The sequence below is a fragment of the Diadema setosum genome, chromosome 1 (genome assembly GCF_964275005.1).
Source record: "Diadema setosum chromosome 1, eeDiaSeto1, whole genome shotgun sequence".
NCBI lineage: Eukaryota > Metazoa > Echinodermata > Echinoidea > Diadematoida > Diadematidae > Diadema > Diadema setosum.
The window spans coordinates 30,847,161-30,870,544 of record NC_092685.1 but is presented as its reverse complement, the minus strand read 5'-3'; the positions used below and the strand labels follow the sequence as shown (position 1 = coordinate 30,870,544).

Genomic DNA, 23,384 nt, shown 5'->3' with positions numbered 1-23,384 from the left:
CCCACTCTTCCATCCTCCTCCTTTCCCACCCCTACCCTCTCTCCCCCACCCTCTCTCTCTCCCCGCTTCGGATCAATACTGCCCTGGACTTCTCAAGAGCCCACAGGACTGCAGGAGTAACTCGGCCACTACTCGCAAGTTCATTGCAAGTACATTCAAATCCAGTCTTCCACTCCTGCACATACACACAACACACACACACACACACACACTTGTCCCTCAGATCAACTCATTATGCTCAATGCCCCATCCCATGCTCAGGAGAGTGGTCCCCCCACAAGCGATCTTTCAACCACGACTAAACTGGTGGAAACGTCAAACATCGCTGGAGTTGCACACCTTCCAATTTTTGTGAGCTAACGTGCGCTGCATGACATAATCAGTCGAGACCCTGGAATATATTTCACCTGATACGTGTACAAACATTTCCCCCTCCCAATCTCCATCCCTGACAGAGATGGGCTAACCCAATACAATGGACTCCCATTATAACGAAGTCCCCAAGACCGGCTGTTTTCTTTCGTTATATCGAAATTTCATTCTAACCGAACAAATAAACAATAAAAATACATAGAGTGTATGATGTTGTGGCCTTGATTTTAACTCTGTCGTAACCGGAATTTCGATATAACCGTGTTCGTTATAACGGGAGTGCACTGTATTTCATCCCTAGTTTGGTAGAGCTATTCCTTCACTCCAAACAAACACACACACACACACACATATACCCTTGCATTTATAAAGTACATGTACTAGCATCATATCCTTCCTGTCCATCAAGAAAGAGAAAGAGACAAAGAACACTAATGAGAGTTTTGCAGTGACACTGAAACATGCATTTATAGCAGTCTCATCAGGACAAGAATCTGGAATCAAGCCCCAAACTGCAAAACCTCATACTACAGTAGTACTTCTTACATGGTAATTTCACAGACATACACTGGAGCACGCAGTAAACAAAGACAAGGAGGGGAGGTGATGAGCAAAGTCTCATTCTACAAACAAGTCACTTTTGTTGATAATGTATACAGTGCAGAGTCCCATCAGCACACAACTCTCACTCATTGAGAGTGAGACTCACTCATTTTGGTCCTTTCTCACTCTAAAACTTTATTTCATTTGCATGCATTTCTATTGATCTCACTCATTTTGACTCCTAAATTATAGCATTGGCCTATGGGAGTCTCACTCTCAACTAGTTTCCAATGTTGGCAGCGCTGCAAATAGTTGTAAATGTGCTGATTACACAAGGATGTCTACCGTAAAGTTCCGTGTATAAGACGCACACGTGTATAAGACGCACCCCTACTTTCGGAACTAAATTAAAAAAATAAAAAAAAAACACGAAAACTTGCACGCAAATATTGCGTGTGTCATACATATTATTTCAGCTCAAAATTTCCCTAGAATGCAGCATGTATTTGCTCTATTTTTCGTTTCCTTTTATACTTTCTTTTAACGGTATTCATCGGACATCGGCAAAATATGGAAGACGCAAAATGCGATACTTGTCTCGGTACTCGCTATTGTCTCGCCTTTCAATCGTGGTACATGTGTCATGCATATCTTACTTTAATGATCAGTGTACAGTATGATCTTAGCTGTCATACATAGCAGAGGGTGTCTCGCATATTGACGCATGTCAGACTGAAAGGTTCATTACGAAAAATAAGAAAAACATCAACAAGTGTAGCAGAGGGATCATACGGCGAGACGTATGGTGCGTACGGTAATTACGGTCACTGTTGTTTCGCCCGGAGGGATTACCAGTAACATGTGTGTCTCTTGTACCATGCTTGTATGCACAGTGCTAGCCTTATGCAAAAGGCAGCTCGCTATAATTTCAGCACACGCACACAGAGAGCAATGGACTTGCACACACAGCGCGCAACGGGCAAGCGTGCTCCGATCTGATCGCTGTGTGCACGCGAGTCCATTGCAAGAGCCTCTCTGCAGCTGCTGCCTTTGCAAAAGGCTTGCTAGCTAGCTAGCTAGCTACAGTGCAGCTGTGCTATCCTAGCTGGCCTCGTGAAATGAAGAGCAAACAAACGACATGGATATGCATGCATGCTTCACACATCGTTCATATTTACCGTGACATAGTGTCGATCCTACTCCGTATTTTACAGCTTTTGTCTATGGCCATATTGATACTAGTACATTGATAAGTTTTACGGTATCGGTAATTTAGTAATGATACCTGTACATCGCGTATTCCAGCTACTAGGTTGGCTGTTGGTAGCTTGGTAGACCGACATCCGTAGCATACAGCAGTGCTGTTACAGCTGTTGTCTATGGACAGATTGATACATCGTTACTGCACAAGGCCGATGTAAGTTTATCTCGTATTTGCAGCTTTTGTGTGTGTCCAGATTGAAAGATCGCTCATTTATCCGAAGTTTTAGTGATTGCTTACCTTCCAAACGTCGATGGGCATACATGGCCCCAAGTTGGCCTTATAAAATTGGGTGTACATGACAGATTTTTTTCCGTGATTCGACTGTACCCGTGTATACGACGCACCCCCGATTTTCAATGTTTTCCGACGAAAAAATAGTGCGTCTAATACACGGAACTTTACGGTAGTTTGCATGATAATTACTCATCAAACTCAATGACACAGTGTGGTTAAAATCTGAAACATGTTACTATTTAGGCACTGAATCTGTAGGATGATCTTATTTGTGCATCCGTCCAGCCTGTGAGGGTTTGCATACAATGTGTGTGTGTATGTGTAAGTGTACAAATTTTGTAAGAGGGGTGGTAGTTTTACAATGTAAGTGTACCTCAGCATGAGTCTAACACCTGTTGTCCAGGCTTTTACAGCTGCTCAATGCTACAACCCCCCCCCCCCCCACACACACACACACACACATACACACACACATCTATCTGATGCTAGGTTCTACGAATGAAATCAATGTTTATCTGCATTCACACTGTTATGCTATTTTACAGCTTGCTTCCAAAAATGATGTTATGCCTGAATCACATAAGTATTAATGTTATGTACCACTGAATAAACATAGAACATCTACTTCTGTACTGCAGTGCTCCATGCATGACAGGAAATCTCCTTTGCAACGTATTTTTGAAGCTCCATGACAAAACTGTATCTGTGATTTTCCAATGGTTTCATAGTGATTGGGGGGGGGGGGGTGAGCAGATATGAGGTGTTGTTCTTTGTTGACAATTTTTTGGATGTGAGTTGTTATAAACCTGCGTTAATATTGCATTACAGTAAAGATCCTTTGATTTTATCCGTGATGCACTCTGAACTTCATGCAGAGTCAGGCTCATCTCATGTATACAACACTGAACAATTTACAATGTGTTAATCACAGTGATCAGTGCTTGAGCATTCAATCAATATTACAGGATTCATGACTGCAAATTGTTGCACTTGGGCCAGCAACGGTATCTTGTCCTCCTCCAATAACATACCTCTATGTTCAGAGTATGAACTTTGATTCTGAGTCATCTGAGCCCAACAGCTACTACACCCTACACCACGCTAAGGCCAAAAGAAAAAAATTGTTGCATTGGCGTAACCCGCCCGACCCTAAAAATTCCGCCGACCCCATGTTTTTTTATTATTAGGTGATCCGAGTATCCTCTCGGATCACCTTCTGTTTTTGTACGGATTCTTTCTTCTTCTTCTTCTTCTTCTTTTTCTTCTTATTTCTCCCCAAAAGTTGTGCATCGATTAGCTCAGAAAGTCCTCTTCCTATCAATTTCAAACTTATACCATATATGTATCATCTCCCAAAGACGGCAATCGAACTAAAATCAAAGTGATCAGTCGACCGTGACGTCACTATGACGTCATTATATGAAAACACATTCTCAATCATATCTCATTAATGGAATAGAATTTTTCAATGAAATTTACGTCACATATATTTCAAGTCAAGCGCATTCTACTCATATTCTCAAAATTCATCTATACCTTAAAACGTGCGCGTACGCGCGCGTTGAAATATTTGTATGCTCAAATCGAACTCAATTTTTTTTTTGCACACGTTTCAGACCATTTAGAGCATTTTTTGAAAAATTGAAAAAAATTTACGGATGCGTACGCGCGCGTGCATATACGCACGCACAGCTCATATGCAATAGAAATTTCCCGTCTTTTCACACTTATCGCCTGCCTGAAATGTCAGGGAATACGTCTACCAAGTTTCAAGTCAATCCGACTCAATATGACGTCATACGGGCCCGTCAAAGTTGAAATTCCGCGCGCGCGTCAATGGCGATATACAGTGCAACAATGCCAAAAAACCGCCAATTTTAAATCCGATTTTACTCGTCAGGATGAACGGTGACCTCCCATTTTCTTTACATATTCTGAAAGCTGATGAATTGTACATGTCATTTCATGGGTTGACGATGCTGGAAAAATGATGAAAAGATATCAAATTTCTTATCAAGTAAAAAAAGTAAATTTTCAAAATGACGTCATCAAATTACAAGTTCACTCGAGCGTATCTCACTTATCCTTTGCCAATTTTCACCCAGATTTCAGTATGTTGTAGCTTACTAAATGCTCTTTCATTAATATAATAACAACATTTTGATTAGGTGACGGCATCACCTCGTAATATTGGATTGAATGTAATCTTGTCAAATTTGACCAGTTCACGTGTTATCTTAATGGGAGTGCAGTTTTTCTGGAAATGAAAATTGACATGACTATCTTTTTCGAGCACTAGCTCACCTATGCTTCGATGAATTTCTCTAAGATTTTAATATGTTGTAGCTGAGACTTTGGGCTATCGGGAGCGTGCCCTTCATTTTTTTTCATACGGTATCGGAATCACGTCCAAAAACTTGGTTGAAATCAAAGCCTGTCTTCGATGTATTTCCATATTTCTTTCTTTTTCCAACTTTCTTTGCAATAACTCAAGAAAAACATACTTTATCACCACCATATTTTGCACATGTTTAGTTCATGTCATATACATTATTTCATAAAATAACAACTACTTCATCAGACGCCATCTTGGGTATGTAAATTAGGGTCAAAGGTCATAAATGTTTCATCCTGTATCTTGGTGAATACATGTTCTATCTTCCCCATATTTTGCACACGTAAAGACAGTGTTACAAGGATCATTTCACAAAATAACCACTTTTTGCTCAGATGACATCTTCTCTGTGCAGATCGGGGTCAAAGGTCATATGTACTTCTTTCTTTATCTTCGTTATGACGTGTTACCTCTATGGGAGGGAATTTTTCTAGATGTGAAAATTGACATGATTGTCTTTATCGAGCACTAGCTCACTTACCCTTCGGTGAATTTCTCCCAGATTTTAATATGTTGTAGCTGAGACTTTGCGCTATCGTACGTGTTCCCTTTGTATGTCGGGATCACGTCCAAAAACGTGGTTGAAATTAAAGGTTATCTTCGATGTATTTTCATATTTCTTTCTTTTTCCAATTTTCTTTGCAATAACTCAAGAAAAATAACCCCTATCAACCCCATATTTTGCACATGTTTATTTAATGTTACGTACATTATTTCATCTTGGGTATGTAAATTAGGGTCAAAGGTCATAAATGTTTCATCCTGTATCTTGGTGAATACATGTCTTATCTTTCCCATATTTTGCACACGCAAAGACCATGTTACAAGAATCATTTCACAAAATAACCACTTTTTGCTCAGATGCCATCTGGGGGGTGCAAAGTGGGGTCAAAGGTCAAATATACTTCATTCTGCATCTTTGATAGTGTATACGGAATTCGGTACCCAAGATGGCAGGTCTGACTTTCATTTCAAAATGAGAATCCAAACATCACACGACCAATGTCCCTAATCTCAGGTGAAAACTCGAATCATTGATTAAAAAAAAAAATCGGATCACCTAATTTGTCAGTCTTGACAAATTACGAGTCTAGTTTTTTTTGCTATCGATATCAAATATCTTGTTGATTGCGATCGCGATCGCACAAACCCGGAAGTGGAAACGGCTCTGGGGATATCGGATGTACGAGGGAGAGATCTAGCGCCTCGCAAAAGCCTTCCTTGATCAGTACGTCATCTGTTTCCAACACGGACTCTAACAAGATTTATTCAGTGTATACGTAGCATTCAGACTGCGATATATTGTGCACAGTTTTGTCGTAGGTTTCTTGTGTGGAGAACTTACACGAATCTGTATATGTGGGACTGTAATAGAGATCGCCGTGTGCGATGAAAAGATCGTACATATGGGTCAATTTGCATCTATCTTATCTAAGTCAAAATAGTAAAATATGAAGTGAAAACATTCAGGATAGGGATTTCAACATCTCTAAATTCTGTGAAGGGGTATAATTCCAGTAATATCGGCCTCATAAATGATTTGTAGAATAGATGAACACAGCACATTCGGTGCAGCAGTTGTAACTGTTTACTGAGCTGAGCACGAGTTTTACACGTAAAATGCAGGTAGCAAAAAAAAAAAAAAAAAAAAAAAAAAAAAATCCGCCCGACCGACCCTATTTGAAAATCTCATGTTACCCCAATGCAACAATTTTTTTTTTTTTGGCCTAATGAAGGGCAAGACAATTATTGTGCAAAGAGTACATGCAATAATGCAACAAACTTTTGTCAGGACTCATGTGTTGTAAGTCCCTGTAGTGTGGGGAGACTATGTGATAGTAAGTTTGGCCCAATTGAATCATTCTTCATTCGCTGCCCACCAGGGTACATTCGAAAAACCCAACTAGATAGAAGAGACCTGCTGGGAAGAGTTGGCCTGTCAGCAAATGTATGCACTAAAGCATACATGTATGTGCATCAGTAACATGCTACACTACTCTGGTCAGATTCTTCAGCTGTGTGTGTGTGTGTGCTGCATTTAAAGTGGAAGAAAACAATTTGTTATGGGGATTCCTGAATATATCTCAATTGAGCCAAGCTTCACAATGCACAGTCTCCCCATGCTACCGGGTGAGTGGCAGAAATTGTAAAATATTTGTTCTATCTTGTGCACTTCCACCGCAGTACAGAACTCGTCAACTTTGCAACATCATCATCCCAGTAACTGGAATCAGACCCACATCAACGGTGCATTCTCTCCACTCCCACTGGCAGCATGAATTGCCATGTAACCCCTTCGAGAACGCACTGTATATAAATCCACCCACAGTAATACAAACAAGGCAATTTAGAACAACACATAAGGCAATCTATCCTCATTGCCAAGATCTTTGGAGTGGACTCCAAGCTGTGGTCCGGTGGTTGTTTGCTTACATGCATTCGATGCTTCCCAGCAGACATGTGAGAAAAAAGAGAAAAAAAAACCTAAATAGAAATAATGTACAAACTCCATCTACAAAAATATTGGTAATGTCTGAGTACACAGGATAGCTGGGCACAAATGGCCTTGCTGTAGGGCGCCAGGATCATCATGCAGCTCAGACCCTCAACAGTCTTGCTGAAAGCACAATGAGCCATCCACTGGACCTTGACACATCCATGGGATAGGTCAGAGTAAATCCTGTCATCAAACACTCACAGGGTACACAGTGCAATCATTATCACCATCTGGGCAAGCACACTGTTGTCTTACCTGCGCTTACATTTCAAGCTATGTTTGCCAGTGTGTGGCTTGAGTCCACTTTATGAATGACAAGTTATCTACAGAGTGTGTATCCATTCAAGTCCATACTGCATAGATATGATTGAATTCTAATAAAATCACTGACAAACAGTTCAAAAGCACTTTTTTTTTGGGGGGGGGGGAGTATCTATGACTACAACTTTATTTCCTAACATCACATACTTTAGGATACGAAAGGCAGTAGGAAATAGAGAAGTTATAGATTGGACAAAAAATTTTACATCAAAATCTACAGTCCATACAAAAGGAAAGAGTGAAATAGAGTCTATTCTTACCTCTCTGGTGCGCAGGAGATACCCCAGCATGGGCCAGAGGTCGAGGATTGCCTTGACCTGCCTGAATGGCATTGGGCAAGCCATGATTGGAATCTGCTGCATCCATACTCAAGGACTGGGGAGAGATGGAGTCTGTAATGTAGTTCTGCTCATCCACATCTCCACTCCCTTCAAAGAGGTCAAAGCCTTCCATTTTCACACTGGGTGGGTTCGAGTCCAACCCGGTCAGGTTGGCTGCATCGCCGAGCCGCGCTCCGGAGGTGGAGTTGATGATCATGGTGCTGTTGAGGAAGGACTCGTCAAGGGTGCTCGGCACCGGACTATTGGACATGAGCCCACTGTCTGACAGGAGGTGGTCCTCATGGTAATTGATCATGCTCAGGGTTTGATCAGCTGCTGGTTTGCACAGTGCAGGGCTGTTGCTCTGCTGTGAGAAAGAAGGGCTGTCCTGGCTCGGCTCCGAGAAGGCAACAGAGACACTGACAGAGAGAGGCATCATATTCTTTTCAGCTATGCTACTCCCTGTGCTATTTGACAAGGCCTGAATGTTTGGTGATGACTTGTCGTTGTTGTTGTCAGCTTGATCCATTGGAACATTAAGTACACGTGAAATGTCTTTGGGGGACTGGCGACCACCTTCTTCCTTGATGAAGGCATGGCGCTGGGCTAACATGGACAGGGGCACATGGTGCTTTTGTAGATTGGAGTTCATTGCACCAGGCATACTATACCTTACACCTTCTGCAGTTGCTCCTACACCATAAGTGTCAATGGCTCTGCCCCCAAAGTTTGCTGTGTTGAACCCAGGTGGCATCTGGCCAATACCATGAGACAACATGGATGGAAACCCTAGGCGGGGTTCGGTAGGGCGGATGGCATATCTTGCTTGAGGGATGTTGGTCCAGTCAAATCCCTGTGTGAGGTAATCCCTGGGAACGGGGACTTGTCGACCAGCAAAGTTGGTGGCTCGCTGGATGTGCTGCGGGCCAAAGCTCTGGCTTAGGATCTGCCGAACTTCAGCAGTCTGACTAAGATTCAACGGCTGTGCACTGTCTGAAAGGGGAGTTGCTTGCTGGAGTTGAGGCTGAGTAAGAAGCCTGTGCTGAGTTGATGACGCATATTCTGTGTACGGGAAATTATTGATACTACTAGTGTTGGACACTACATTACTAATGCTAATCGAATTGACTGAACTGATGCTGTTACTGATGTTGTTGTGTTGCTGCTGCTGTTGCTGCTGGGGTGGTGGTTGCTCTTGAGGCTCCTGCTGCTGCTGTTGCATGGAGTGTTGTCCCACACTGGCTACCATGATCTGATCATTGTCCCTCTCTGTCAGCTGGGCCAGGATCTCTGGTGGTATGTCCTGATTGGCATCCAGGAGAGGAAGGCTGCGGCTTCGCTGTACGGGACAAGCCTGTGGGGGTGAGGACAGGGAGTTGTGCATGTCGGCCATGCCAACCATAGACTGCTGCTGCTGTTGCTGCTGCTGAAGGCGGTCATTGTTGGCAGTGTTATTAGCCACAGGTGCGGGCTGTGCAGGTGGAGGCATACTATCCAGGGATGTGCTACGCTGGACACCTGCTGGCATTTGGTGGGGTATCTCACGTTTCAGCATTTCCAACTCTTGCAGATTAACTGCAAGGTGGCTGCCTGTTGCCATCGTGACACCACTGCAAGAAAGGAAAGAACAAACATGTTTTAAGCATTCACAAAGGACTAATATGTTCATCATGTACTGATCATGCCAAGTAAACATGTCATGTGTTTTAACAACACAAATCATTAAAAAGTATAGTAAACAACCAAATATAGACAAAGCAGTATCTGTAGACACATCTTCTCCAGCTATTGGCATGTCCCCAACAATATATAGCACAAAAGGATTAAACACCAACTCACATGTACCTGCCCAAGGATGTACAAAAAGCTGGAGAGTATCAATAATGACTCTTGCATTTACTGCAATCTAAGGTTTGAATTACCAGTAGGTGAAATACATCACAGACTTGTATTGTATGATGCTAATACCCCGATTTAGATTTGGTTACAAAGTTGTTACAAAGTTGTCTGGTTTTTTTTTTTTCTCAAAATAAAAGTTACCAAAATTTTTAAACACTAGAATCAGTGCCCCTACCAGATGAACGTGAAATACCCATATCCTTAATAGATCACCTGGGCTAGCAAATTTGAAATGTCATGGGCTGCATTTATCATCTTTCCCATGTCTGAAACATGTTTCAATACCCATTATCAAAACGCGTTTGCAAAGGCCTTTCGGTTCGCGTTTCTCGCGTTGCCGCATTTATCATCTCCATCATGAGATGAGAAGGAGGCACTGTCACTGCACAGTTCCACTGCGGAGTTTGACCCAAGGTGGAAGTGGCTGGCGTGGGCAGGTCTGAGCTATAAACACGTTCCAAAACAACTCTACATTTATCATCTCCACAGAAACACGCTTCTGGCTCAAATGCGTTTGCAATCGCACTATTTTTGGTGTTTCAAAAGGGCGCTTCTAACTATATAATCAAAACAGCTTTGTGTTTATTATCTGCCAAAATCTCCCGGAGAGTTGTTTGGAAGCCTAAATTCTATGCCAGAAGTGAGTAGATAAATGCATCTACCATCAACATGATGCAGACCATGTACAAGGGCAAAGTACCAGCAAGACTATGCTTACTGGAATAGAGTGCAATCAATCTCCATTATAATAGCTAGAAGAGAAATGAATATTGCTTTAGAAATTGGAGTGCAAGGTCTCTAATCTTCCATCATTTTCTTTTTTTAATCTAAACTAGGCAAGCAACATGCCTTCCTTTCTGTATAATGTTTGTATCGAAAAGATGCTTTTAATTAATAAACAGCTAAATGGTTGATACAAATACGCTCCTACAATATGTTGTCTTTGACTTATAACACATAACCATACTGGGCATAGAAGCATCAGTTCCTACTTCACTGAGACAAAACAACACACTAGCTGAAACAGCTGACAAATGGTTCATAAAGTTTCAGGATCCAAGACAATACAGGACCTGAAAGCTCTGCAAGATTTTAAATAACAATGCACACTTGTCTTTTTACCCAAGTTGTCAGCTCTGACAATTGCCATAGTAACAGTTAGTGTCCAGAGCTTCTCAGCCAATCAAAATCAAGGATTTTACTGAAATTGTCAGAGACTGACACATTGTTAGGGCTAACAACTTTCATGAAACGGTGCCCAGGTCAATAGATAATGTAGCATACATACATATGTGTACACCAAATTGCTGTACACAGCACATTATCCACCTGCATTATACAAGGAAACCTGTGAATCTGTAAACCCAGGCATTCCGGGCATATTACGTAGGCTCGCTCTATGGATACCTAAAAATGTACATTGCATACATGCGAGACAATTCCATGGTGACAGGGCGTCACGATATGACAGACAAGTGACAGTCATTCACACTTGTAACCATACTGATGCAGGGTAAAAAGATCTACTAAGTCATCTCCATGCATAATAGACGAGGCAAAGAAGCAGCCACAAAATAGTCAATTGCTCTGCATGGAGCGTGTCCTAGCATTTTCATAAAGAGTATTGATAGCCTCAAGGAACTCTTGCGAACTGAGCTACAAGGGTCCCGTTTCATAAAACTTGTTATCAGTATTAAACAACTGCCAAATTTCTATAACAATTTTGCTCTCAGCCAATTAGAAGCAAGGATTTCAGTAGCTTATAACAATTATTGTAACTTGTTATTAATAACAAGTTTTATAAACAGGGCTCAGATCTTACAACTATCAGTAATTACAAGCACAAAGTTAAAAGCTACCTGCCAGAAAATGCCCATAGAGGTATTCTGTTTCAAAATTTTCACAGTTTTTAGCTATACCCGAGACTACGGTGTGTGCAGGCGATTACTTAGAGAGAGCAAAATACATGTAGTATACAAATAATAAATGTTTATGAGTGCAATGGACAAAATATTTCATGAGGTGAAAGATGAAATGATCCATTCAACGAGGCGCAGCGCCGAGCTGAATGGATCACAGATTTCATCTTTCACCGAATGAAATATTCTGTCCATTGCATGAATGAAAAACATTTATTATATAATGCCTAAAATAGGTCCTTGTCATTTGATGTTTTACTAATTTAGAAACAAGAGAGAATCTGAGATCGAGAGAGTGCTCACTGAGCACTTTATGCTAGCATGCCGTCGCATACACACACTGCATGCAAATGCAAGCGTTTTACACGCGTAGTGTGCCGGGCTCTCGGCTTGCGTGCAATGGAGCAAATCGTATGGATCCAAAATTGCACGGTAAATGGAGCCATAATTACACGGATGATGACGTCATAGTGAAATGGGACGAATGATCAATGTCAAACAACCAATCAAATGACAAGGATCTATTTTGGCATTATATAATGTGCTATCATGTCTAAACAGGTTTTTCTCGTCAAGCAAACTACATGAATGACACAACAGACATGCTCATTCACCATGAACATGGGGGTGGCACTGCTCTTTGATAAAATATATATATATATGACATGTATTTCACGGTTGTTGTTTTCATATTTGCTAATTTCGTGACTTGGGTGCTATTTGTGAAGTTTAGAACAGGTGAAAATATTAATTCTGATCTCGACATGAATGCAACATGCGTGTATTCCACTGAACTCAACATCTGCAAATTTACTACACACAAAATTGTCACAAAGCCCTGATTCGCAAAAAAAAAAAAAAAAAAAAATCAGACTCACTAATAATGGCGCATACAGTAATTGTCTAACTTAGCTCAGACTCAGTTTACACTATGGTTGTGCTCTGGATTCTGCAATTTCCTTCATAACACCTTCATTTAAAAGAGGGTAAATTCTGGATAGTCTCATGGAAAATCTAATCTACAGACAAAGATTATCAGGACGACATGGTCAGGTAATTGGGGCAAATTTGAGGAGTGAAGACTCCGGTACTGCGTTGAATTAATTCTAAATCTACGGAATAACCATTGCCGGAGGTCAGCAGGTCCTAGAAAACAATATGTGGGGGGAAAGAATGCTTTCTTAAACATAGTAAGAGCAACAGGAGCAAGGGGGAGGGAAAAAAATGAACTTTTGTGGCCTTAGCTAAAACTGGTGGGATTTCCTGCCACGGAAGCTGCCAGCCCAGGCTGTGGAGTGACACACATACTGGTACGCGTCAGATGCACACACATCAGCGGTGGCGAATGCCCTGATGCTTGGCTACAGCCCTTCACGTTTGTTACTGATTACAAGCAATGAATCACGATCATCAAGTCCATCAGACAAGACAACCTCTCTGCCTATCTCTCTTTCTCTGTGTATGCTCTCTTTCTCTGGTACCTCTACTAGCCTTCAGTTATTACTACAAGGTTGCATGGTTATACATAGGTAGGCCAGTGTCTGGATCATTATAAATATGTAAAAATTTATCATCCTTTTGTGTAACCCCCTTCCCCCCTCCCCCCCCCCCCCCCCCAACACACACACCTTCACGTAATACTGTGGAGATAATAAAACAATTGCTGTATTAAACAGAGTTAAAATTTTATATACAGCAGAGGGCATGTTGTACACTGAAAAAAAAGCATATTGAGAAAAATTGCTTCTAGACAATCCTATGAAAAATGGGGCTAGTCTACATAGTGACATAGGCTGTTTTCATACCGGTCGAGAAGTGTAATTGCAGAGCTGTTACACCATTGCAATTACGATTCAAATTATCGTCCACATACATGACCGAGGAAGGCTACACGGATTCTGCAATTTTGAATTTCAGAGTGAGGAGGTGAGGTGTGGTTTCTTTCCAAGTTCCGATCAACCGCTCTTGAATAGTAGGTAGCTCGCCCTTTGACTGCAGCGTGAGCATACGAGGAGCGCGGCTTTTCTGTGAAAGTGGTTGAAAGGTCACTGTAAGGTCTGCCCCCTATTTGGAGGTCTTCCCATACATACACCCAACTGTTTCATCCTGTATTTCTGCCAAATTGTGATGAGAAAACACCAAAGGACTATCATTTGAATCACGATTGTAATTATACTTCTAATCACCCTCCACGATTCCAGTTTGCATACACATGGCAAAAATGTGTAATTTGTTTCGTTTCATAATTCTGGCGAATTGTGATGGGAAAACACCTCTGGACCATCATTTGAATCACGATTGGAATTACGATTCAAATCACACTCCTCGATTCCAGTTTGCATGCACACAGCAGAAATGTGTAATTTGAATCATGATTTTTGTAATGCATTGCCAGCACAATAGTGTTTCAAATTACACACTCTCCGTACATGAGAAAACAGTCATAGTTGTCATCCTTAAAAATACCCCCAATGCTTTATTTTACTGTACAACAGCTGATGTACTGTCAAGAGCAGCACTACTAGCAGAATAACTAGGTAGGTTATGCCTTGAAAGCTCTTATTCTCTCCTGCAGGACAATTATGATAACAGCTAAAATGCCTGCATAATAATTTGCACACATCTCACAGACATCCGCAAAAGATGGTCAACTCTATAAATGTAGAAAGAATACACAACAAATACATTTGATAAGCAATCATTTCAAAGAGTCAATGCCATAATTGAGAAGTTTACCTAACTCTCCAGCCCCCTCCCTATCATCACTGCTGTTTTGTTTTTTTTGCAACATCTCCAACTGAACAATGTGTTTATCTACGCATAATACACCTCCATATAAAACATGTAGGCCATGTTCCTAATCTACAGTACGAGAGTCCTGTGGATATCCAATTAAGTAGGGGATGCAAAAATTAGGACAGAATAATGTAGTGTAATGAACTGGGTAAGGGAAATGAAGATGGCCTCATATTACGAAAGCAGAAAAGCATGTCAAACTGTTAGAACATTGAGATGCTACTCTTTTCATCATTCAAAATCAGTCAAATGGACATCACAGACGCCATATAAAGAGCACTGTATTGACAGAAATCTCATATTAAAACCACAGCCAAAATGCCAAATGCTCTCTGCTTCCGGAAGTACAATTGTATGATCACTGAAACAAACATTTCAGACGAGTGAAAATGGGTTGTCAAGCAAACAAGCAAACAGACAAACAAACAAATTAGAGAAGATTTAATGAAGGAATTTAAGTTTGCCAAGACCAATGCCACAAGATGTCCAAGTAGTACAGATGATTTATTTACCAATATCACAAGATCAGAACTTTCACGTCAAATGTGTTGTACACTCACAGATTCCCAACCATCAATTGCTCTACATTGTATATCGAGCTACACTGTACTTTACAGTTGAACCCATTCCATACTGATTTCTGTAATGCTCACAGACTTAATATGCAGGCCACCAGGTTCCCGTACAGGATGGGTTAAAACAACTATAAAATGCTCAAACATGGTAAAATGCTTCTGGCAATGTGCTTAACTTTGAATGTAGATACCCCTGCAGCAAAACATAAAGGCCTATCCACGAGATGTGTGCTCTTTGGAACTCGAGATGGAGAGCTACACTGTACATTGTACAAGAATGTGATAACTACGCTAAAACCTCCTAATTCAGCTCATGGCAACGACGTGGCATGTGTACACTATAATGCATGTAGTATGTAAAATAAAACTATCACGGGACCCTGTGATGACAGGAGATATCATAATATATATTCCCCTCCCCCCCCCCCCCCACATAAAAACAAGGAGAAATTATTCACATTCATACTTCTCACTGCCAGAGGCAGGGATATTTGTGCTGCTATGTACCATGTCATGCTATTATTTGTTAAAAGTTTGGAAATCTGGTGTTTTTTTAATCAATAGTGGCTGCAAAAGCAACATCCATTTCCTCTCAACGCTCTCTAGCTCGGTTTTCACAGGAAAGTTCAACAAATATTTTGAGAGAAATCAACCACTTGAGTTACAACGGGTTGATAATATGAAGAATACTCACAGTCTGGATTGTTTGGATTGTGTGGACGTGCGTAGATACAGAAATTTTGCAAACTGTGCTGAAGACCAGACATACTCATGACTTCGTAAATACATAAATAAGGATGTGGGATTGAAGAAGCTGTTTTTTTTTTCAGTGCTTTTTTTTTTTTTTTTTATGGGGCGGGGGGGGGGGGGGGAGCTTTGTAGTTTAAGTAGCAAAATTTTGTCTGAAATCACTTTCCCACAACTTTCTGGACTTGTTTACACAATCAATATTCATCATCGATACATCACAAAATAAAAATTTATCTTGTTCTCATACTACGCGTCAGAAAAGGACCAAAAGAAAAAAAAAATAAGGGATCAGGGGAGTTGGAATACTTCACCTCAGAGAGGAAAAGTGGGTTTTAAGATTCCCAAAAGTAGAAACTATGCACACGAAAGTTTTGTCTACACAATGAGTGATTTCAAGTTTGGTGCTAGTGCTAGTGCTATTTCCCAAACAACTGCCTTAAATCGAGCTCCAACACTGACGGTCAGATTTAAATGCAAAAATACCAATCACAATCATCAATCCCAACGCTAGGTGTAGGCACAAACCACCACATAATCTGCCGGAATTGAGCGACGAAAAAGATGATGGTGATGGCAAAAGTCAAATATCAAAAGACATAGCCATGACTGCTTAGATTTACCCACGTAACAATGAAGACAGATTAAAATGCCACATATTTCATCCCTTCACCAAAATACAATGATCTTAATTTTGCTCCCAGGCTCAGACTTATGCAGTAATGTCAAGAGTGTTCATGTACCTTACATGGGCAACCATTGAATTTGCAGTTGCATAGACTTTGCTCGTACAACATGCATCTATATACGGGAATGTGGGTCTCACACAGCAACGCTAACACCAGCACCAAACTTGAAATGACAAAGATGATAATCCCCAGGGGCTAGTGTTAGCCAATGGGGAAAAAGCACGTAAATTGCCAACACAAAACGGCAGAGCTCAGTTCAGCAGACAACATTCAACACCGGGCCTAACACATCAACTACCAGAACTACGTCATAATTTTGAGGTCAACCTCCTAGCATCGACATGATTTCAAATTTGGTTTAATCACTGGTGCTAATGCTGAGATAGCACTTGCACTAGCGCCAAATTTGAAATCACCAATGTATCGAATACTGCCAATATGCAAAAGTTTAATGCTGCAAAGAAGACAGTCAATTCCGCTTTGCGAAAGTTTCATGCCGTGACTGTTTCTGGTTTTACATGATCATCTATCTTTCTCTAGGCCCATTCACACTTACCCTGCAATGCCAGTGCAGCATTTCGCACAGTAATCTGCAATGTGAACGCAAACATATCGCAAAATACCCCGCGCAATACCATGGTATCTAGGGTGGTAATTCAAGCAATGATGGAAATTCGGATGCGAGCTTTCAGTGTGAATCATGTTATGAAATACCACTCACCACACTGCACTGCTGTGTATGTCTCACGTGACCTGACACACTTCCTGTATCTTCTCCTCGTATGAGATACAGTTTGTAGAGGCGTATGCGCAGTGCCTACCTTAGAGAGGTGTGCTTTCAGGCCAGAAATACCATGGTACTTTTCTGAATGAGAATGGTACCAACTGAAGTACTACGATATCTATTACTGTGGTATTTAACATCATAGTAATTCCAATGTAAATGCACCTTATTTATGTCCATCACTACTTAAGCAAAATACAAGAGCCAATGAGAAGAGATAATCCATGACACACTCCCACACACAGGCACTGTGCATGCATTTGAAATGGTCTGCCATTACATTATTATTCTGGTAAATATTTAAATACCCTCTTCGTAGCTGTGCTAGTGATGCAAAAGCCTGCCTCAATTTTCTGCTCGATTTATTACCGTTACAAAACAAAAGCAACCTGTTAGAGCAATGAAACACCACACATAAAGTTGTCGTGTTTACTGTTTTGACACAAGATGTACAAGTTCACTCTCTGCTGACACTGGTGTTTGTACAATATCTTCTCAATGACCTGGTTCAGATTGTGGGGTCAGTTTCTTTCTCGGTAGTGATGTCCCATTTTCCATCATGGCATTGTGAAATGATGTACAGTGTAGTCTGCTCTCTACAGTTTAGTATGCGTCATTTTAATACATCTTTTGTTATCGACATACAACAGTATTTCTCTCCTCCTAGTACTTTCAAAATTTCTGCCCAGAATTGCAAATTGCTCAACAGCTGGGGGCATCTATACAGGCATTATACTTTTGATATACATCTGTACTGCATACTGAACAGTAAACAATTTCATCATGTATGACTACCAACCAGTCTTTGCTGAATCTACTGCAGGGTCCCCATGACAAGATGTACTTTTGTAGCAGAACATACAAGCGTTGGATCTTGAACTGAATCCAGCATCAAGATAATTGTTAGATTGTCAATGCCATTTTCATGTGGAAATGTGAATAAGAATATTATCATAACATCCAACCAGAGAAGCATTCTGAGAGCGCAGAACTCTGCCAAGCAGCTCATTTTCACCACTGATCTTGTTCCTCCATAGAGATCAGTGATTTCCAGCCATACATGTATGCCTGCTGAAAATCGCCTCATAGTCCAATATAGAAGCCTTTTGTCATGTCATCATTCCAAGCTGTGTGGCGCCTCGCCAGAGCAAGGCACGCACTTTAGTGTGCGTATTGCAAACCTCAAAAAATGCGTAGCTTGAACTTGCAAGTTTATTGACCCTACCTGCCAAAATATCAAACATATAAAATCCATAAAAATTCCACGATCACTACACCAAAATTTAATCATCTGTCTCTTTGTCATCCTCAGCCTTTCTTGTAAGTTTCATCTAAATCCATTCACAACTTTTAGAGTTATTTTGCACACAGACAAAATAAACAAGCAAACAAACAGACTCTGATGAAAACATTTAACCTCCTTCCTTGGAGGAGGTAATAAGCATACAGATCAATGTGTATGAGTGCCACTACCTAGTGCATCCTGAAATCTTGCCAACTATCTTTTCATGACTCTCTGTCACTGAGAGTATTAAAAAAAAAAGTGATACCAAGTGTACACTTATTTACTGTCAATATCGTCATAGTTCGATGGCACTAGGAAGTCACAGATTACAAGCTCTATACATAAACAATGTCTTTAATTATCAATAACATTTCCTGTCATGAGCAGCATGTTCATCAAACTCGGATGAAGCTAGACAATTCTTACTCTCACATATAACTTATAAATGTGAAAAACAAAAAACAAAACAATAGTGGTGGTTCTAACATCCGCATGCTGACAATGCTGTCCCAGTGCACAGCGCAAGCTCTATTTGGTCGTACACAAAAAGCATGGAGCGCTATGTCTATCGTGAAACTACAATGTACCTTAGTTTCGTGCATATTCTCAGCAATTGTTATGTATTGGGAAAAGTAACATCAACTATAAGCTCTGAAAATGCATTTTAATGGTAAAGTGAAAATGTTTTAGCCATAATAAAAAGGAAAAAATTAGATACATTTACTGAATACGGATACCTTCTGCATATGCCTGCTGCACGGTAACTCCGCATTTACCAGAATTGCACAAGTAATCACTGAAAATGTGACCCCACTTGACCTCTATGTGTTGTTAACGGATGCATCAGATCATCTCATTATTTGCATGCAAGGTACGGCCAGTGCACAGACCTGACTGCTAGCGATGAAATTTTAACAAATTTAAATGTTATAGGGCAACGCTGCACACCGGCACAGGTCCGACGGTCCAGTACCAGCAAAAATCACTGTTGGACCAGTAACTTTTTCAGGAATGGCCAAAATTGACAAACTGGGTACCTACTGGCCCAACAGGCAGGCCGGATGAGTAGAAAAAATGGGTAAATGTGCAGCCCTGGATAGGAGAACTGAATTTAACAGATTAAGAAGAAAGTGAACTGTCCAACAGTAGACTGGTATTGGGCCATGTTTCTAGCAAATGCTGTGTATTGATTATGTTGTAGCTCACAATTCGTTGTATTATGTATCAATCATTCACAACTAATACCCAGCAGTTTAAAATAGAGGGCATGTGGCAGGTGTTATTCTACCTAGTCTGCAATCAAACAAACAGATTTTGTGTGACAAACATTTGAGACCTCCTTGAATAGGCCGGTTTACTAATGTATGCACAGATCTTTAATTTTGCACACGGCCGCAACCTCGGGCAAACAAAGGATGCGAGCCTGCAACGTCGGCTGCTGCAGCCGTCCCCGACACGTCCCCACATGTAGACTTACGTGTATGTTGTGTACATGTGTGCGATGCATCAACTTCGATTTTACCTCCTGGCATTTCGTGTGGCTCTAAATCAATTCCCAACCTTAGATGAGGGAAAATTCTGCTGTGATCAAACACAGTTTGGACTATAGTTTCGATTTTATTGAATTTTGGCTTCGATTTTGTCTTCAGTAGTTCTGAAAATGGGTGGAAAACACTGCTGCTACGGAACATACAACGGTATGACCGCATCACTTCAAACTTAAATGATTTTAAGCATTGCCATTATGATTGATTGTGAAATCTAAACTAGACAACGAATCTGTCATAATCGATATGTTTCGAAGGATTTTTTATTTTTAAAGTTAGACTCAGACTGATTAGACCTCATGAAATAAAATGACGATTTTGACCTATTTTTCTATTAACGATAACAGTTAGGGGGCCTAGCCCTATAATAACTACTAGGGCCTAGATCTAGAGTAGATCTAGACGTAGGCCTAGACCTAGAATTAAAAACAAAAACAATGAATATATTGATAGACCTAACCTCCCTGACATTCGCAGTAGGCAACATTTATTTCCCCCGTTGACTTATTCATCACGACCCAGGTCTGGTACGTTGGTTTGTTGAGGTAGGCCCTATGTCCGGTCGGCCTAACCTCACTAAGGATAACAGGAAAAGGGCTCGTGTCCGAAACCTCATTGAACTTCAAGCTTGAAACACTCCCATCCGCGAAAAGACGGTAGTCCTCAAATGACTTGTATCCCTTTAGCGTTTCCAGTCATAGTCAGTCCAATTGATGATCAGGTAGTTGAACACGTCAAAGAGTCCAAAATCTGGAATACTCTCGAAGTTGGATGTAAACCCAGCGAGCTTGTTAGGGTCGGAGAACGAGCAGCCTACCAGAGGCTTAGCGAGCTTCTCCTGCAGTGACCGGCCGGTGTCCGCCCGGGAGAGGTCGAGATCGACGGGCAAATCCAAATCGGCTACGGCAGTTGCACTAGTTTGATGAGTTTCTCCTTGTTGTAGCCACTTGTGCTCATACCTATATCCCTAAAATACTCAGTTAATTCCTTAACTGTCCAATTCTTCCATGGCTTACTCGAACTTTGGCTAGAACTTGAAGTGACGCCATCTCAAAGCAAGATTATAGCAAACAAAAGTTGTCGATTATCCGCAGCGAGTAATGATCGTAGACAATACACGCGTGAATGCAAAAACAGTGTGGCGCGCGCGTCCGCGCTTATTTCGCTTGCCCGACTTAGTTACAATCACTAGGGTCGCGTGGGGTTGACGTCATTATGCATATCATTAGTAAACCGGTCTATTGAGATACGACAGTTGTGTACAGGTGCCTTTTCTCTTCAGAGGCATACTATAGCATTACTAGCTTCAGCCCAACCTATAGCTGTATCACTGATTGGGCATTAACACGTATGAGAAAAGAACTGTAGAGTCATCTGGATATAAATCACCTTACAGCTTGCAAGAGATACCACAAAAAGAATGTTGAAGGAATATGTTCAGCAAAAGTCAAGCAAACAAGTCATACAAACTCTATTATGAACATCACATCACGTCAACAAACATGACATCCTACAATGTAGGAGCATCTCAAAGTACAACATTTTGGAAGCTCTGAGACTTATAGACTTCATAAAGAACTTACATGTACACGAATTATACAATGTCTCCATGCTTGCAACACTGCTGTCACTTTTATCTACCAGTAATGAAAACAACTTTCCCATGTCTCAAGATATTGGCTTTCAAGTCCTATGATTATGAAAGGCAGCGCAATAGTGGCATCATGCAAATTCAAGAAAATAATACCTTTGTTGTTGGTGTTTCCTGAAAGCAAATTTAAGCAAAGGAAAATTAGTCCCATACAACAGATTTATGACACAACCCTTTCTTACACAGACAACAGAATTTCATATGTCCAAAACTTTCTGTTTGTGCAATTTTGCATTCATTTTCCCTGTGGCAACTTTACAACTGGTTTCATCTGATCAGCTTTATCTTTGGGATGCACTTCCTTCTACTTTTTATTTTGCTTCTTAAATCTAGGGCGTGCCAGCCAGCTTAAGCTCAAGCCTTCATGAAACAAACATTACAGAGCTCATGACATGGTTCTATACTCTACAGTTTTAATACACTTCTTACACATGTACAAGTGCCTAGAGCTCATAGATCTCTTTGGTAATGCTGTCTAATATGGTAAGAAGATTTCTGGCTGATCTGAAAATCCCATCTGACAATACATGTTGGCTATTCAAGCTGGCTGTACATGCTTCTTGAAACACAGAAGTACTGACTGCAAACTCATTCCAGGTTCTACATTATTTGTGCTTGTTAGTGTTTGGAGTGGTTCTGTCTGAATATAATACTATGTTTACACAGTTCCCGACGGCCACAGGAGCCCCATTTGCCTGAAATGCAGTGCGCCATGTATTCCATTCCTCGCTCAGGTGAACATATGGCTATCGGACGCTGTTCTCACAGCATCTGGTCAGGCTAGACGACATAATATTTTCAATCGCATCCCACTTCGGATCGCCTCCAAGTTTTGCTACGGGCTATCGCATGCTGTCGTGTTTTGTTGTATTCACCTCGTTTTATTACGGCCTACAGGGTTCTCATTAGCACTGGGACTGCCGTGACAATTTTTTTTTTTTTGGACAGTTTAAAATTCTGACACGGCATCCACAGCAATCCAGGCCTGTCACGTTTGCCTATCCCATCTCATAGTGTTGTCTCACGTCTATCCCATTTTGTCCACAGTGTCAATGGGGACCACCGTCCCAATTGCCCAACTTCAGATTCCCCTCCCTGACAGATAATTCCAAACAAATTTTTTGATAGAATCAGGCTAAATCCACATCTACATTTTCAAGAAGAAAATAAATATGAAAAAAAAGTTTAAAATGTAATTCAACACCTTGTTCATAATTGTTTTAAGAAGTAAAATGTATACAAAATGGCAGAAATTTCATTAAAAACCAGACAACAAATAAGCAAGTTGATGGAATGTCATAGTTTAACATGTTCTCAAGACAGAGTGATATTTTCAGCAATCTACATAATGTTATGTAAATAAGATGAGGTGATTATATCATAGCCTCTCAGATGATCTCCCACACACATATCTTCAACTAAATTTCCTAGGCTTCTTTGACATGAAATCACTGGAAAAGACTTGTGTCCTTTACATCATTTTGCTGCCGTTGTTGTTGTACTGCAACAACCTTGTAATGACTCTTGGGGAAAATTGTTGTAGTTG

General features: G+C 40.8%; 1 protein-coding gene across 2 annotated transcripts in view; it reads right to left on the bottom strand.

The window, feature by feature from the left end:
- LOC140235322 (uncharacterized) overlaps positions 1–23,384 on the bottom strand; it is a 147,022-nt gene that overhangs the window by 106,320 nt on the left and 17,318 nt on the right. For both annotated transcript variants that reach the window (XM_072315350.1, XM_072315359.1), the window contains exon 2: positions 7,887–9,556. In XM_072315350.1, the coding sequence (XP_072171451.1) occupies positions 7,887–9,546 (1,660 nt within the window). In that variant the 5' untranslated portion in view covers positions 9,547–9,556. The remainder of the gene's footprint in view (positions 1–7,886; positions 9,557–23,384) is intronic.